This window comes from Amblyomma mixtum, chromosome 3 (assembly GCF_055824585.1).
Source record: "Amblyomma mixtum isolate Tamu chromosome 3, ASM5582458v1, whole genome shotgun sequence".
Classification (NCBI taxonomy): domain Eukaryota; kingdom Metazoa; phylum Arthropoda; class Arachnida; order Ixodida; family Ixodidae; genus Amblyomma; species Amblyomma mixtum.
In genome coordinates, this window is record NC_143014.1 from 341,665,164 (window position 1) to 341,682,190 (window position 17,027).

General features: G+C 45.4%; 1 protein-coding gene across 4 annotated transcripts in view; it reads left to right on the forward strand.

Annotated features, from left to right (window-relative positions):
* The window catches only part of Gclm (Glutamate-cysteine ligase modifier subunit), a 45,000-nt gene that overhangs the window by 6,090 nt on the left and 21,883 nt on the right, over window positions 1-17,027 (forward strand). For 2 of the 4 annotated variants that reach the window (XM_089584124.1, XM_089584125.1), the window contains exons 3-6: window positions 111-194; window positions 4,790-4,871; window positions 11,096-11,152; window positions 12,592-12,788. In XM_089584124.1, coding sequence (XP_089440250.1) covers window positions 111-194; window positions 4,790-4,871; window positions 11,096-11,152; window positions 12,592-12,788 — 420 coding nt within the window. The remainder of the gene's footprint in view (window positions 1-110; window positions 195-4,789; window positions 4,872-11,095; window positions 11,153-12,591; window positions 12,789-17,027) is intronic. The other 2 variants (XM_089584126.1, XM_089584127.1) reach the window with 1 other exon arrangement.

Sequence of the window (17,027 nt, forward strand, 5' to 3'; positions counted from 1 at the left end):
TTTGCCTTGCTTAGATGATTGTGTATTTTTTTCCATTCAGAATAGAGACATCTTTAATAAAGAAACAAGTGTAGCTAAGAAGTGCCTCTGTGGTGACATACTTCCCGCAGAATGATTGCATCACAGCCACAGACCAGGTGATGGTGCAGTCGCAAGGCCAACAATCTGAGGGAAATGGATATCAACCTTATACGGTAAAACGGTGCTTTTTGAGATTGGTGCAAGGAAAAGCTAACTTTTAGAAGGCCTTCGGACTGAAGGCATAACTACGCTGCAGTGCAGAAAAAAAAAAAAAGCAGATGGTTTGGCATGGCTTAAGCATGGAATATTGTGCACTAGCACTAGATATGGTGGGCACTGAAGGTGCTTACGTGCTAAAGTCGTTTGACCTAAAGACGTTTACCATAAAGGTGCTCTGCCGTATTTACTCGCATATAGGTCAACCTTTTTTTTGTCCAGAAATGTTGCCCATGATTAGTTATCGACCTATATTCGTGACGCAGGTCTTCATCATCATCATGAGGGTGCACACAGTGAATTGCTGTGTGCACCCGCATTGCCCTTTCACTCATTTCTGTGGTCTTATCGTGGTAGACTGCTTAGGAAGCAGGATATTTTGGCGTTCTGGGCAGGAGCGGTGATAGTAAAGCACGGGAGGTTTTGGAGGCGTACCACATAAAAAAAAAAGAGGAAAAAGTTGTGTCAGCGATACATCTGTGGACCTTTTTAAAGCTGAGATTTGATATCTTGAATGGTTCTGGTGATTGCACATCAGGTTTCTGTAGATTTGCTCTCTTTTCAGAGATTAAAGTCAGATGAAGTGTGTGCTTGTCCTACGTCGAATGTGCATGTTTTTCAAAAGGTATGGGTCGACTTATGTTTGAATAATTTTTTATTTCTCGGCGAGCCCAATGAATAGGGGTCAACCTATATGCGAGTAAATACGGTACCTTCAAGGCCTTCACCCAGGTGAAGGCCGGCCAGGTGTTCACATCTGGCGGGTTACCCAAAACCCGGTGGGCAGGTGGGCCACAAAGGAGGCTTCAGGGACGTATGTGCGTACACCTGAAATGAGAAAATGTGCCTAGTAGTGCTACCACACTGAAAAGTGAAGCTGGAAATGTTGTTAGTTAAGGCAGCATGCTGGAGGATTGGGCAGTATTGAAAGGAGGGGTTGCACAGCCCTATCATTGCCTCCAAGAAGGAGTCACTGCAACGGAGCTGTGCTGTATGGAAGGGGATTGAAAGGATAAGAGGAAGTGGGTTCAGTGGGGAAAGGCAACGAAATGGTAAAGCAGAGAAGACAAGCTTAAGCTTGGACTAGTCTGGACATCCCCCACCTATCTCTTGCAGTCTTGCTAACTTGGAAAAATGTGAAACACGTCACTGCCGTGAGAGAATTGTATTTTTTCCTTTGCTCTACAATGGTAAAACAGGGATAGACTGAAACTTATACTCTCAAGCTACAGGTGCGCAATAACTTGATCATACCACAACAAAAAGGTTAAAGATCTCGCATGTAAAAGTAAAGAGTTCAAGTTTCCCCCAGAACGACGTGTAACTAGAATGCATGGGTGGCCAAACTGTTGAGTGCTCGATTCGGGATGTTTTCATGCACGCACTTCTAAATCAATCTTAAGATGATTTGTAAGCTGTTCTGTACCTGGCCGGGTCACATTTGTGGGCCACTCTTGGAGAGGCGGTTTTCTGGCCAAAAAATAGGGCTCGGCATGGTTTTCTTGTGCAATATTTCTTGCTTGTGGGGAGCAACCCCTCATAAATCCGCCCCTGGTACCTGTTACTGCGCTTTGCAATTGCCTTTTCAACAAGCTTTATTGTCAAGTGACCACTTTTGCACTTGTCTAGTGCAGGCAGTGCAGCCTTGTGTATTGAAATGTGCATGCTGTTCCTGGCTGATTTCTGTCTCTGATAGCTTGTCTCCAGATGCCTAGTGCTTTGTAGTGTACTTCTACTTCAAACGATGGAATGAACCACGCTGTGCTGGATATGCTTTTTTTCATTGTCAGTGCTTTCTTTGTGCGAGCACATTTTTAACCCTTGAGTTCTCATCTTGCAGCGTGTCTATTTTAAAATCTTGTTTATTTTTCGCATGACTTGTCCACCCACTCCTGCCTAACACTTTGCATAAGTCTGGCAGTACCTATAAAATAAAGGCGCTTCACCGCTGCCCTAATAAGGGAGTAATTACTCATTGGCATCCACCCGAGCGCAGCCATACGGCTACAAAGGAAAGCTATACAGCTTTCTCAGAAACTTCGTAGTTAAAGAAAAATTCGTCCTAGTCCGGAGTTCGAACCCGGGACCACCGCTTCACCGGAGCAGTCGCTCTACCAATTGAGCTAACCGGGACGGCAAGCTTATGGTAGGGCAAGAGCGAATTGATCAATAACTCAAAGTGGGAACTGTGTTGACCAAATGTTGAGGGGAATCCCTCAAGGTGGAGTAGATTTGTAATAAGGGATTAATTACTCATTGACATCCACCTGAGCGCAGCCAAGAGAGTGACTGCTCCGGTGAAGTGGTGGTCCCGGGTTCGAACCCCGGACCAGGACGAATTTTTCTTTAACTACAAAGTTTCTGAGAAAGCTGTATAGCTTTCCTTTGTAGCCGTATGGCTGCGCTCAGGTGGACGTCAGTGAGTAATTACTCCCTTATTACAAATCTACTCCACCTTGGGGGATTCCCCTAAACATTTGACCAACCGCTCCCTTAGCTGTGCACCCAAGGTGGCAGTATTGTCTTGCCATTGTTATGTTGGGACTGGGCGCTCTTCTGTTGGTGCAGTGATCCAAGGTAGCCTTTTTTGGTGTGCTGCCATTCCTTTCTGAGTGTCTGTGCAACACTGGAGTAATGCCTGCCTCCTTCCCTCCCTGTCACTGGCTGAACGTTGTCGTGTTTTCGTGCCACTTTTTTCTTGCTTGTCTTGCTGGTTCCTCCTTTCATGCAGTGGCAAACAACGTGAGCAGCGCTTGCAAGTGCCAATGCTAAGGAACCCTGGAGTGCAATTGCTCCATAGAGCGTCTGCTGTACTCCATCTCAGTAGTTCCCTGCAGCACTACCAAATGCACAATGAATGCGGAGATGACGTTCCTACACTGCAGAATGTAAAGGGGCATATGGGATGTTGTGCGTTAAAAAAAATAGAGGGCTTCATAGTGTATATATGCCAGACACTATTTCAAATTGAGCCTTACCATACGCTCGTGTTACACACACTATTTCCCGAGTTTAGCGTTCATGGCTGTTGCGTGCGCTAAGATATTGTCCAAATTGGTGGAGCTCTTTGAAGCAGGACCCCTTGTTTCGGATTGTATTCGTTGTTGTTACTGCCATTTTCAGTGCATTTACTAGCAGGCTGTCGCTTCGTCTCATCTCGCCTATAAGAAAAAATGTGTGAGTGATAAATTTCTTTTATTTTTTATTCAGAGTGACGGCTCTGCTGCTTCTAGGCCTAGGGAGCATTAGTTTGTTGATGAAAATGGTTCCCAGTTTGACAACCAGATAGCGCCAGTAGGCTGAGCTTATTGTGCATTTTCGTTTGCATGCTCTGAACTAAAAGTGCAAATTTGAGAAAATGGCGTTACATCCTAAAAAATGCTTGCACTTAGTGCACGCAAATGTGCATGCGCAAATGGTACATGGACAGCGTTGATTTTTACACATTTCTAACCATATCTGCGTCCGCCGCGAGCAGACGCCATGCAGACAACGAGGCATGGAGGAGCACATTTAACGCGCTCTCCTGATTGGCTGAGGTGGTGTCTACCTTCTATAGTGCTGCAGGGAACTTGTGAAATGGAGTTCACCACCATGTAGAGGGAGCCACGGTTGAAAAAAAAAAAAGAAGAGAAGGAAGAGTGGTGCTGGAGGAGATGGCGCTGCCTTTAGAATATGGAGGGCCCCTAGTCTTGAGTGGTTGAAATTGCTGAGAGGTGTCATGCCCAAGCTTCTCATACTCGTTGTAGTAGCACAAAATTTTCACCTGAGCTCACAGTGAATTGATGCATTGTAGCACTCACTGTTTAAGGGACACTGACGGCAGCTCCATTCAGTTATTGTTCTCAGTAAAAATTGATCCCTGGCTCTTTCTGGGTTTATTCCCAGTTGATTCACAATCGTGACATCCACACCGAGAAAGACTGGTTGCCGTCATTTTGAAGTCAGTGGCAGATTAGCATAACCTCTGGGATCTGTGTAAAAAATTTTGTGTTGATGCATGCAGTTTTCTTCCGAAATCAGTCAGTTATTTCGTTGCCGCCATGGTGGCTCAGTGGCTATGGTGCTCGGCTGCTGGCCCGAAAGACGCGGGTTCGATCCCAGCCGCGGCGGTTGAATTTCTTTGGAGGAGAAATTCGAGGCCCGTGTACTGTGCGATGTCAGTGCACGTTAAAGAACCCCAGGTGGTTGAAATTTCCGGAGCCCTCCACTACGGCGTCCCTCATAGCCTGAGTTGCTTTGGGACATTAAACCCCAATAAACCAAACCAAACCAGTTATTTCGTTGTTTGGTCTCTCGTAGAGGTCTGCTTTCAGTGAGAGTAGTCTTTGCCAACTTCAGTTTGCCCTCCGTGCCCCTCCCCCTTTGAGAAAAATGGGCCCATGGGAATGCTGATACTGTGTGTAGCAGTTGCTTTTAGGCTCGCCATGGTGATACCCATCAAGTTTTTTTTTTCTTTTTTAGCTTTCATTCGGAACGTTGTTTGATGCTTGCGTTCTTGCCCAAGGTGGTATTATTCACTTGTGAAACAAAGTTGCTGACTTAATTTCAGGACGGGAAGGTGCTCCAGTATGTCAACAAGGACCTACCTTGTCAAGTGGCTGTCAACGAAAGGTCAACCTTCAAAATCACAGGTGCCGGCTGTCTTTCATGCAGTTAATTGATTTGTGTCCGTGTTCCACGCTTCCTTTCTTCTCTCACCTGATGTGGGCACGGAAAGCGTGCTCACAAACACCTCCTTGCCATGTCAGTGCAGATGCCCCAGAAATGCTACATGTGGGTTTGAAATCTTCCCTGCATGGATGTTTATTTATTTATTTATTTATTATACCCTCAGGGTACAAATGTACAGTCTTTGTCAAAAGTAACCAGGCTGCATGGTTTGCTTCTCATTTGTATAACAGAGACTTTACGACTTTCCGTAAGGTCGAAAAGTTCTTTGAAGGTGAGGACAGGGGTTTTCCTTACCATACAGAGACTTAGAGCTTGAAGGCTGGCATAGTAGTTTAAATATACGACGTAGAAGAAAACCATGCAGCCTGGTTACTTTTGACAAAGACTGTACATTATAGAGGGGAGGGGCGGATGCAGAGGCATACACAATTTACACAAGAAGTTATTAGTAAAAAATATACACAATCTCTGTAAAACCAGTACAAAAACGAAAGTAGCATACAAAAAGAATGAAAAAGAACAAAGGTACAAAGAGTAAACTACGACATCAGTAACGGTGTTAATAAATACAGAAAAATATGGCAAGGAAAACAAATAATAAACAAGGAATGCAGTTCCTAATAAACAAACAGTCGTATTGGGAATATGAACACCATCTATGAACGCCATGATGATGATATGAGCACTAGCTATGAAAGGAAACTGTGTAATGCTGATTTAAAGTTCTCAGTTTCAGATATGCTTGTTAGTGATGCTGGTAGGTTATTCCAGTCATTGCTTGTCCGAGGAATAAACGAGTATGAATATGCAAGCGTATTTGAGTGTGGAATATGTACCTTTTTGCTGTGGTCACGGCGAGTTGAAATGTATGACGGTGGTTGAACCCAAAGGTAGCGCAAGGTTGTGTTATGATGGTATATTTTATGAAAGAGAGACAGGCGAGATAGCTTTCTTCGTGTCGATAAAAGTGGTAGTTGTAAGTAGGTTTTCATATTAGTAACACTAGCGGTCCTTTGGTAGTTGTTTAAGATAAACCGGGCTGAGCGATTTTGTATTGCCTCAAGAGAATGTATGAGTGTTACGTGACCGGGATCCCAGGGTCACTCTGAAGAATTGGTGTTGACAGTTGACATTCTGTGCCAGGCAGGTGTAAACTGTGTGGTGGTACTTTTGCCATGTAGGCTTAACGTGGAATTAAGTTTTTGATGAGAAAGAGTGCAGTGGCGGCCTTACTTCTTCTCAGGGCATTCTTTTTGCATTCATGCCACATGAAAAGTGCAGAGTCGCTAATGTTTATGTCCCATTCTTTGTTTGTTTGAACAAACCTAGTGGAAGGAGCTTTGCAGAAGTCAGTGGTTGGAAGGAAACACACTTCATTTGTTCTGACGGCCTGAGGTCTCCAGTGATTCCGCATCTTCTGCTAAGTTGGGGTACAACAAGAAACTTGTCACATTTCTGTGCTCAGTTGAACCCCAGAACTCGCCACCACTGTCCTGGCCTGGCTCATTGGGAGTGCACACCTGCTTTGAAGAGTAGCACAATACCACTGACTGCCCTTTCATTTTGCCGTTTACAATATCTGCAGAGAACTATATTTAACCCGGATATCGAATGATGTCCTAGTCGAAATCAAGAGGGGATGGACATGGGCAGTGTATGTAATGTGAAGGCAAGATAACCAATGGTCAATAGGAGCGAAATGAGTCACTTTGGGATGTGCAACCCCCATAAACCGAACCAAACCATCTCACATACCTCCGTTATCACAGTCCGCGAAACATTATTAGGTTCCCAATAATTCGGTACTAAACATTTCTAGTGCCGCACTCAGCAATGTACAATTGAGTGCCCTCTCTAGAGGCCTCAGCTTTTGTCCACCAACAGCAGGTTACAGTGCAGACGCTCTATAGAGCAATTGCACTACGCATCGCATTGGTGCTTGCAGGCGCTGCTCGCATTAGCGGGTCATTACTCTACAGTTTTTAGTAGCCTCCGCAGGGGCATCTGCGTCATGCAGATGTTGGTGAGTTGCAACACCACGGGGTATCCCGAGCATCCGCAGGGACATCCCCGCAGGGGGATGATGGTGAGCAGTGCACCACCACAGACCAGAGCACCCACGCTTAGCCGTGCGTGGCATCGCCGTGTCCGGGGAGAAGGGGATCCTGGTGGTTGAGCCGATGCCGAGCGTTTGGACCTTTAAGGCCCCTCGGCGGAGGCAACACACCACTTTGGCCCCAGCTTCCCGTAGACGGCACATTGGCAGTCACCTTTTGCTGTCCTCCCCTTCGTCTTTCGTTTTCCCATCTTCTTTCTTACAACTCTCCTGTCTCCTCCTCTCTTGTCAGTTTTTTCGCTTTTCATAGGTGGCTAGGGTTCACCTGTGTGGCCAACCAACCTGTGTTACGTCATATTTGGTTATAGCAGTGGTGTACAGCTGGTGTGGGCAGGACTTGCAAGTTCCTGTCTCGTCCCCTCCATTGGGCTCCATGGTGGGCGGCTGGCACCGTGACCGAAAAACTAAATTTTTTTATGGCTCCCCCCACTTTCCAAACATGATTGCTCTCTCTCAAGAGAGGGTGGAATGATGCGGGTGACTTTTTAAAAAAAGAAAAGTAACTTTTCCTGAATACCGTGTCATCCATAGCGAAGTATAAGATAAGCAAGTAAGAATCCTATCCCTCTTCCTTGTATCAAAATGCTTGACAGAAGCCTTGGGAATCGGCTACAAGGTATCAAAAATGGCCAGCGGTGACTTATTGCTTGAACTGCACGACAACGTCCAGTACTGAAAACTCGCAAACATTGTGTCTGCAGGGAACATTTTTGTCTCCGTGGCTTCCCACCAATCTCTGAACACTGTCCGAGGCATTGTATCTTAACTGATATTGTCCACATCACCGAAAAAGAAATGCTCGAAGGGCAGAGCGACCGAGATGTCATAGGTGATCATCGAATCAAATCCGAAAGGACAGTAAGGAAATAAACACAAAACACTTGATCCTCACGTTCAACACCAGCACATTGCCCGACACAGTCGAAGTGGGATATTTGAAAGTTAATGTAAGACCGTACATACCCAACTCTTGCAGGTGTTTCAATCGCCAAAGGTTCGGTCATGGCTCAAAGAGTTGCCGCAGTTGCAAAACTTGAGCAAAAAGTTCTTCGAAGGATCTCCATTCTGATGAATTTGACTCTGCCCCGCGCTGTGCACACTGTGATGGAGACCATGCTGCATACTCCAGGACGTGTCTGTCCTGGAAGGAAGAAAAAGGGAGAATAACCATAGAGACCAAGGAAAGCATTTCTTTTGAAGAAGCGAGAAGGCGTTTTGCGCTTACCAGCACATTCTACTTCACAGCAAACCCAACTTCGCTGAGGTGGCTTGCAGGGGCGGTGCACCACGTGGCACTGCGGCCCCTGCCGAGGCCACTTCCACCGAGCCTAGGGCAGGGCCGTCCACGCCCCAGGCAGGGACAGCGAAGGCTGCTCTGCCAACTCCGAAGCAGAGAGCGCCAGTCCATGAGTCGGCATCCCGCAGGACTTCCCCCCATTGGGAAGGCCTGATACCCACACACCCGCGGCTTCCCCGCTGTCTTCCAGCACCTCTGGCGAGGTGATGGACGTAACTCCCAGCCCGCCTGCTTTACAGCGGCGGAACAGCTCAGTGGAGCGAAAAAAAGCCAGGGCTGTTATAATGGACCCAGAAAAACCCCCTCCTCATTCCCACCCAAAAACATAAACATGGGTTTTGTAGTTAACTTGGGTATCTGACGGTCAATGATGCCTGTAGCTTTATGTCTTCAGGATACCAATCTCAGTCCGCAACATGTATATATCCTGTATGTGTACGCACACACGCACGCACACACGCACGCACACACACACACACAGTGTGCTCTGCGATGTCAGTGAATGTTAAAGAGCCCCAGGTGGTCGAAGTTTTTCCGGAACCCTTCAAACGGCATCCCTCATAGCGTGAGTTGCTTTGGGACGTTAAACCCACACAAACCCAAACAAAACACACACGCACACCTGGTGGATTGCCCTCTTTCCACTGCCGAACAACACACTTATCACAACAACAACAACAACACAACACACTTATCACAATACATGATTCACATGCGAAATCGACCATCAAAAGATCATGTATTGTGATAAGTGTGTTGTGCACAACATCCCGCTGTCTTGCAGCAAGAGATACGTGCGCAAGACTGAAAGATGCATAAACATCAGACTGGGTGAGCATCGAAGAAACTGCGGCATAATCAACAATCTAAGCAATCTCGCCAAGCATGTAGCTCGCTGCAAAGAATACACCCCAAGATTCCAGGAAACCGCTATTATCGGACATTTCACAGACCGAAATGAAAGAGTAATCTTGGAAGCATACGAAATGGCATGGGCCAGTTCCACGGAATGCGTAAGCGATCTGTCGATAGTGCTGATGCAGAGCGAGATTAAATTGTTAATAAGCAGCGCGATAGAAAGCGGTGATACATCGGTTACGGTTTCATGAATAGCACTTAACATTGTTTTTCATACATGTTTGTACATTTGTTCTTTGTATGCGAGTATATAAGGAGAGCAGTACATTTAATAAACAGTTGAAAGTTCAAGCACGTAGCTGGTTTGTCCTGTTTTTTGTGACTAGTCCTTGTGCCAAAGTATACCGCTCCAACCTGAAGATGACAAACGAACTAGCCGCCATTACAGCATTGCTTGAAAATAAGCACTGAGGCCATGTGAAGCATTTTTCGCAGGCTTTTTTCCACTATAATAAGCAAAGACTAAATTTTAGGGTGCTTGCAGCAGAATTAGTAGAACAAGGAAAAGAGGAATGAATAGACAGATATGGGCAAAGTTGCACTGTTAACTGAATGCTTTATTGGAAATGCCGCGCTCTTTATTTTGTCACCATTATCTTCCTTGGGCTCCTTTTCTTGACAAGGCCAATGATGGTGTGCTTGCATACTGCTTTCCTGTTTGGCGAAGCGGCCATGGTTCGAGGATCTGCCAAGTTGGCTTATCGCCATTCTTTTTCAAGACTTTCACTTCATGCAATTTTGGGGGGGTGTAGAAGTGTGTACTTGGTTCTTTTTGCCTTTTTTATTTTGTATTCCTTACAACGCAGGCTAGAATGCTGCCAGGGGTACCTGATGGTGATGATGTGTGCTGCCTTGTTCGATTGTTCAAGCATCTTCTTGTTTGGCCTTGTTTGGTTTTGTTTGTTGTTTGGCCTATTTTTTGTTTTCCACAGGGCAGGGGATACTATCCAACACTCTTTGAAAGAATTCGCTTATCTTGTCTGGTGTGTGTGGTCTGGCACTGCAGTTTCTTTTGCCTGTTGACTCAAGCACACATCCTTTTGCCTTGTTAGGTGCTCAGCGTACTACTATTCGGACACTGTTCCTCTTTCTGGCCGATCTTCGTGTGATTGTGGGTCAGTGCATGCATGCACTGAAGTTTTGCAAGTCACTTTTTTTCATCTGGTTCTTCACGTCTTTTGTCTTCAGTTAAGGAAGACATATTGGCGACAAAATAAAAGGCGCTGTATTTCCAGTAAAGAGTTCAGTTAGCGGTGCTGCTTTGTCCTGCTTTGTGCTGCTTTGTTTGACAAACAGACAGATGTCTGTTTGTCCCTTTTTTTTTGTCTTTGTGTTGCCAATTCTTCTGCAACCACCTTGAAGTTTGGACCAACTAGCGTAGTTAACCACCCTTTTTAAAAGACTTAACTGTTCCGTGTGGAGGTTTTCGTTCGTGGCAAAGTCACCAAGTTATGAGGCATGCTTGTTCTTGGCATTGTTCACTAGGCTAGGGAGCCTGTCATCTGTGGTGCTTGAAAGCACAAGAAACTGGTTTTTAGTCAAATTGCCGTGACTCCCTGTGTTGTTAGGTGGTCGCAACTATTCAGGAACTTTCATATCCCCTTTAGGCTTCCTTTTAAGTGCACCTTTTAAGTGCGCCTTTCAAGTGCAGTTGGAAGCCTTCTTATGTAGTATTAGCTGTGGGCTCTTTTTTTTTTTTAACTGCGTTGTGGATATAATAGCCTGTTAATGTTGTGGGAGCTTGCAGTTCTGTCTTGTTCAAGTTGAGTTACATGAGACATATAGTATGTTCTAATGTTTGATGGAAAGAGCTTTGGTGCAGTTGAGATAATGCCTTGGCATTTTTTTTCCAGTGAAGGTCTTCCTGGGTGGCTTCGATGCGACAGCCCTGGAGAAGGCTACAAACAAAGGTACACCTGGTGTCAAGTATACTTTCTTAAAAGTCCCCCCTGATGATGCTTGTCCGGTTACCGGGGCACCAAATCTAAGCATGCATAATTTGGAGTCTGTGTGTTTGCAAAACAGCATACGGAGGTCGCATAATCGAGGACTTTCTGTCATGTCCTCGAAGAGTAGGAACAAACCAGCGGGAGACAGAAGGTGATCAAGCGTTAGAACATGGACAGCTGAATAAGTACGATGATCACATTACTTCTCAGAAATCGGTCTGAAACCAGGATTGCCCACATGTATGCAAGTAAAAAAAAGTGTTTCAATAAAAGCAGTGGAAACATTACAGGTTTGAATTTGATGAGTGGCAGACAAAGAAAGCACGCTGGGAGAGGAAAAATCATCACAACAGATATGGTCACAGGGGATCAGTTTTATCAACTAAAAGATATGAGCTTGTTCCGAAATGTTTGTGACTCTTTGTTTAAAAGCAGATTGCAACAAATTCCAGAGTGAAATTGCCGAGTCTCTTGCAGTGGTGTAAAATTTCTGCTTAAAGCAAGTTGTTTCTGTTTTTGAGGAATGATTTAGGAATGATGGAGATTGTGAGGAGATATTGCTTGATTTGAGCGTAAGCACAGCATGAGAATGTTTAACATGTTCACTGACCATTACTGTGCTGTTGGTTGAGAATAAACAATCCAGTGTTAGTGTTGCATGGGCTGCATGCTTCATCTGTAATGCTTTATTTTGTATGGCTTGTGATAGATGAGTGTTGTGCATATCACCCCAGCAAAGGGGAGACTAGTTGATAGCTTTTATCAAGACTCTGCTGCCATGAGCTGCTTTCTTTCTGATGTATGCAGTTTTAAAGTGAAATTTAATTGACGGTCCAGTTGTGTGCCTCAATGCGATGAGTGGTCGCTTCCTGCTGGGGTAGGGCCATTGATGGCAACACTAATGTCTCAAGCAGACATCTTTGCCAGGAAGCAGATTGAAGTGATAGATTTTGTCAAATAGCCGCCGCGGTGGCTCAGTGGTTATGGTGCTCGGCTGCTGACCCAAAAGACGCGGGTTCGATCCCGGCCGCGGCGGTTGAATTTCTTTGGAGGACAAATTCTAGAGGCCCGTGTGCTGTGCGATGTCACGTTAAAGAACCCCAGGCGATCGAAATGATCCTGAGCCCTCCACTACGGCGTCTCTCATAGCCTGAGTCGCTTTGGGACGTTAAACCCCATAAACCAAACCAAACCAAACCAGATTTTGTCAAATGCAACCGTTCTGCATATGCACTGTATGATGGCACCGCGCATTAAAAAACACCAGTTGGTGCAAATTGCTATGGAAACTACCAGTGCGGCATACCTCACAGCCCTGAGTAAAAATCTATTATTTAATTTAAAAAATAGGCAAACTTATTGGAGACTACCCGTGCTCACGCTTACCTGCTGTGTTTCAGTGCTTGAAGAGCTGGCTGTCTCTGAGCTGGACTCTCTGATCGTGGCCTTCCCGCCAGTGAGTGCAAAGTCGAGCACGGAGCAGATGCGTCCCCTGTGGGCAGCCGCTGAGCAGCTCTACCGCCGGGGCCTGGCCCTCTCGGTCGGGGTCAGCGACCTGGACACAACGCAGCTGCGCGACCTCTACTCGTGGGCAGATGTGAGTGCGGCCGCTTTCCTTGGGGGCTCCGCCTGTAAGGAGAGCACGGGATGAGGCACAGCTACAGCTCCCCTGCACCCGCTCGGTGGTTCACAAGTGTCCAACACCTCAGAACCAGGCCATGCCAGTCGATCTGGTGTCTGTGCTGTTGGACCCTTTTGAGCAGTGCAAGGACTGCAGGAAGAAGTGATACTGCATCACACAGGGAGTCCAGCAGAAGGCGCCTCTGGTTTTTTTCTCCTCAACTGCGGGGGTCAGTGTGCTTTAGCGATGTTTACATGTGCTTTTCTTTCTTACGTATTGATGCCCCAAATATTCCTGTTGGGGTAGGAACCATAGAGTTTCTTACTATTACCTAGAGGGAAAGCTGGCGGCGCTGCACTTCAGCCACCATGGACGCCCAAAGCATCATGGGGCGGTGAGCTACTTGTTGCGGGGCAGTCGTAGTTTTTCGGGAACACGGAGTGGCACTACTAAGATGTTTCATTCCGAAAACGCTATTCGTCTTTCGCGCGAATGCAGTGTGTAAAAACAATAGTAGTGAAACCGCAACGACACACAACACTAATAAAAGGTTTCACTTTTCTAAAATGCCATTAAAAAACTTTTTGAGGTATTTAAGCAACTAAATTTCTTTTGAAAACATATTTCCTTTTAAAAGCGCGCCTGTTGAGCTCGAAATATTAGTTTTTATAATGTTCAATACTTGGCCAATAGGAGAGCGAATTGTCTCTTATTTTGGGCAAACTTTGCACTTAAAGGCTTTTCTGCTCACTTGTTGCAATTTACAGACAGGATATACAATGTTAAGACATTCGTATTTATCAAACAGCTTTATTTTTTCATTATTTTTTGGTCAAAAGTTGAAGTTCTGCAGTCGGTAGCTCACCGCCCCATGATGCTTTGAGCGCCCATGGTGGCTGAAGTGGTCACGAGGGGCCTCTATGCAAACTCCCATAGACGGCTTGCCAGCTTTCCCTCTAGGTAATAGTAAGAAACTCTATGGTAGGAACAGAACTTCCGTACGGGCTAGGTGGTTTACAGTCACACGAAGTAGTACAGTCAGACCCCCTTACAACAATATTGCAGTGCCAAGGAAATGTCGTTGCTGTCACTGGGTTTTCCTCACAAAACAGAACATGACAAACTTCAGAGCATTTATTGAAAGGAAAGTAGCTTACACTGACTGTTCATTTCTTTGCAGGAAGAAATCTGTAATCTGTGAGCTTTGACTGCTTTGCAGCAGTTTTATCCACATCTCTCCGCAGAAATTCTAAATACTGCACTTAGTCAAGTGGGACATCCTTAGCAAAAATGAAGTCCCGTTGGGATTCGATCATTCATAAGCCCTCTTGGTAGAATCCAACTTGCACAGGTGTCTGTTCACCATCCGTGCCAGTGACAGCTATGATGATTGCCTCGTCAATGAGGCCTTTATTGGTCATGACTGCATCATAAACCTTCCGATGCACCGCGCTCATCACCATTCACTGTCATTGCTGCATTGGTGGAAACTTCACGAGCCTCTGCATCACTGGCGTCCCGAGCGAAGCTCGATTCCTGCAAGCAATTCTTGGCGGGAAATCCGAGGAGCTTGCAGCACGGAGGGTACGGTAATGGCACAGGAGAAGAAAGGAGTGCTGCAATCCATGCTGTGCTCAGAGTAACCTTCACTGCAGGAATGCATGCGTGCTGATCCGTGTTTCCACTTCTGAAGCCGTTCTTGCTCTCATTCCTCTTCTGTGGTCAAAGATATCGCCTGATGCTTCCTTAGGCAATCAAGCTGCTGTTCCTCTTCCATGGTAAAGGTCTCGCTTGTCGTTTCTGAAGGCAATCGCGTTCTCAGCAATTGGCAGTAGTACTTGTGGAAGAATCCGCCAGTGTCGACGCCATTGTGTTAGGTCACATTTAGTGCGTGAAATTTTCATAGGTGAGTCAAAAAAATAAAGGTGAGAGTCGTTCTGTCTCGAGTGCGGGGGATAGAGACTTTTACGGATGCTGCCACCAGTGCACACCCGCTGATTGGTCCCAACGCAGCAGGTGAGCGACCATGGATGGATGGAGCATCGGAGCATCCCCTTTCAAACGGAGTGGCGGCAGTGGCCACCATTGGGCTTTTCTTCTTTATATTTCTTTATTGGTGAAATAAATTGGTCTGTAGTTTTGCTATTCTCTAATTTTTAATCCTGCACTTCTAACCTTATGTCGTCTCTCTGCTTTCGATCTACAAATCTTCCAATCCCCTTTTGCTAACTTCCACTGCAGATTCATTCACATGACCATTGTTATCTCTAAAACTTAGGGCCTCAGGAAGAGTGACTGTGCCTGCATCGACATCCGGATCGATACCGCCGCATTGCAGTGTTCAAATGTTTCTACAGATTTACCATTGCACATGTGTCATCTTCGTTAAATTTCCTTTTGTAGCTGCACGTTCTAGGACAGCCCGACGTAGCTTCAAAGAGTTTCCTAGTTCTTTCCCTCCACTCTGTGTCAATGCTCTTTCTGTATAAGTATTTAAATACCTTGGCTGCCCACCTGTTATCGTCCAATTTCCTCAGGCGTTCTTCATATAGGATTTTACTCTGAGCTTCCCGTGCGTCAAACGGTGCCCAGCCATTATCCCCTTGTACTGCCTCGTTTGTGGTTTTGCCGTGGGCACCTAGTGCTAATCTTCCTACAGCTCTCTGATTTACATCTAATCTTGACTGAACTTCTGCCTTTAAGGGGGGACGCTGGTCTTGAAAAGAAAATTTTATTAGTTTAGTCACAGTTATGAAATTTTCAGGGAACATGTATTTTTGTACGCTGATTCTAGATATGTCATTTAATTTCGTGTAAAACAATTCTTTGAGCACTTATGCACTTTTTATGCAAGTATTTTGCAGAGAGTTTTGAAGAAAATTTGCTGCAGGAAACTCGCTGAAGTGTATGCCATTGGGTTCTCTTGACACCAAGGAATACAATAAGGGTAAAATTATCATCCTGGCTCTCATAGAACTTGAGTAATAGGGTACTGAAGCTGCAACTTCAGACACAGGAATACACATTTTACTTCTCATTTCTGAAGCGACAACTTCAAAACTCTATAACTTAAGTTCTATGATAGGCAGGAAGACAATTTCACCCTTATTGTATTCCTTGGTGTCAAGAGAACCCAATGGCATACATTTCAGTGGGTTTCCTGCAGCAAATTTTCTTCAAAACTCTCCGCAAAATGCTAGCATAAAAAGTGCATAAGTGCTCAAGGAATTGTTTTACATGAAATTAAATGACATATTTAGAATCAGCACACAAAAATACATATGCCCTGAAGATTTCGTAACTGTGACTTCATTAATAAAAATTTTTTTTTCAAGACCCATGTCCCCCCTTAAGCAAAGAACCGCATTGACGAAAGTAAGTCCCGGCACCATTATTCCTTTCCAAATACCTCTTAGTACTTCATATTTGTTGTACCCCCATAATGCCCTATGTTTCATTATCCCGGCGTCTCTTCGCCCTTTTGCCCTAAGAGACTGTACGTGCTTTTCAGTGTATATATCCCCTTCATTTAGCCACATCCCAAGATACTTGTATTCGGCCACTCTGGGTATTTCATGCGTCTTATTGTAAGCACCTGATCAGTTGTATCGTTGAAAATCATTACACCTGATTTAGTTGCGCTAAAACTGAAACCTAGAGCGTCTCCTTCGTCTGCACGAGAATTTACCAGAGTCTGCAAATCTTCTTGACTAACTGTAATACAGTAGAACCTTGTTAATTTGGACTTCAAAGGAGTGGAAAAAATTTACGAATTATCCGAATGTCGAATTATCGAATGGCCCCTTCAAAACTGCCAAAAACCATTCACGCGTAAGCAAAATTTAGTTGAGGGCACCTGGGCAAGTATTATCTCCTTTTAAGGCGAAAACTGTGTGAGAACAGTGATTTCTCGCCGTTCCGTGAAGTGTTTTAATTCCTGCACACCACCAGGTGTGGTGGAAGCAGAACTTCTCCACCACAGTGATGAGTGTCACCGCGGCTTCTTTCTGGGTGCGAACCGGCAGCCACTGGAGCTTCTTCACATGTGGCATCGCATGTGAGGAGGCTTCACTGCGCAACAAACAGCGAACAGTGCATGAGGAGCGGAGAGTTTTGGCAAGCTGGATGAATGGAAATACCACGCAGACAGAAGCGAGGGAGGCATGCATTGGTGGCAGAACGCAAGGCATCTTCAAAAAACAAGCTAACAAAAAT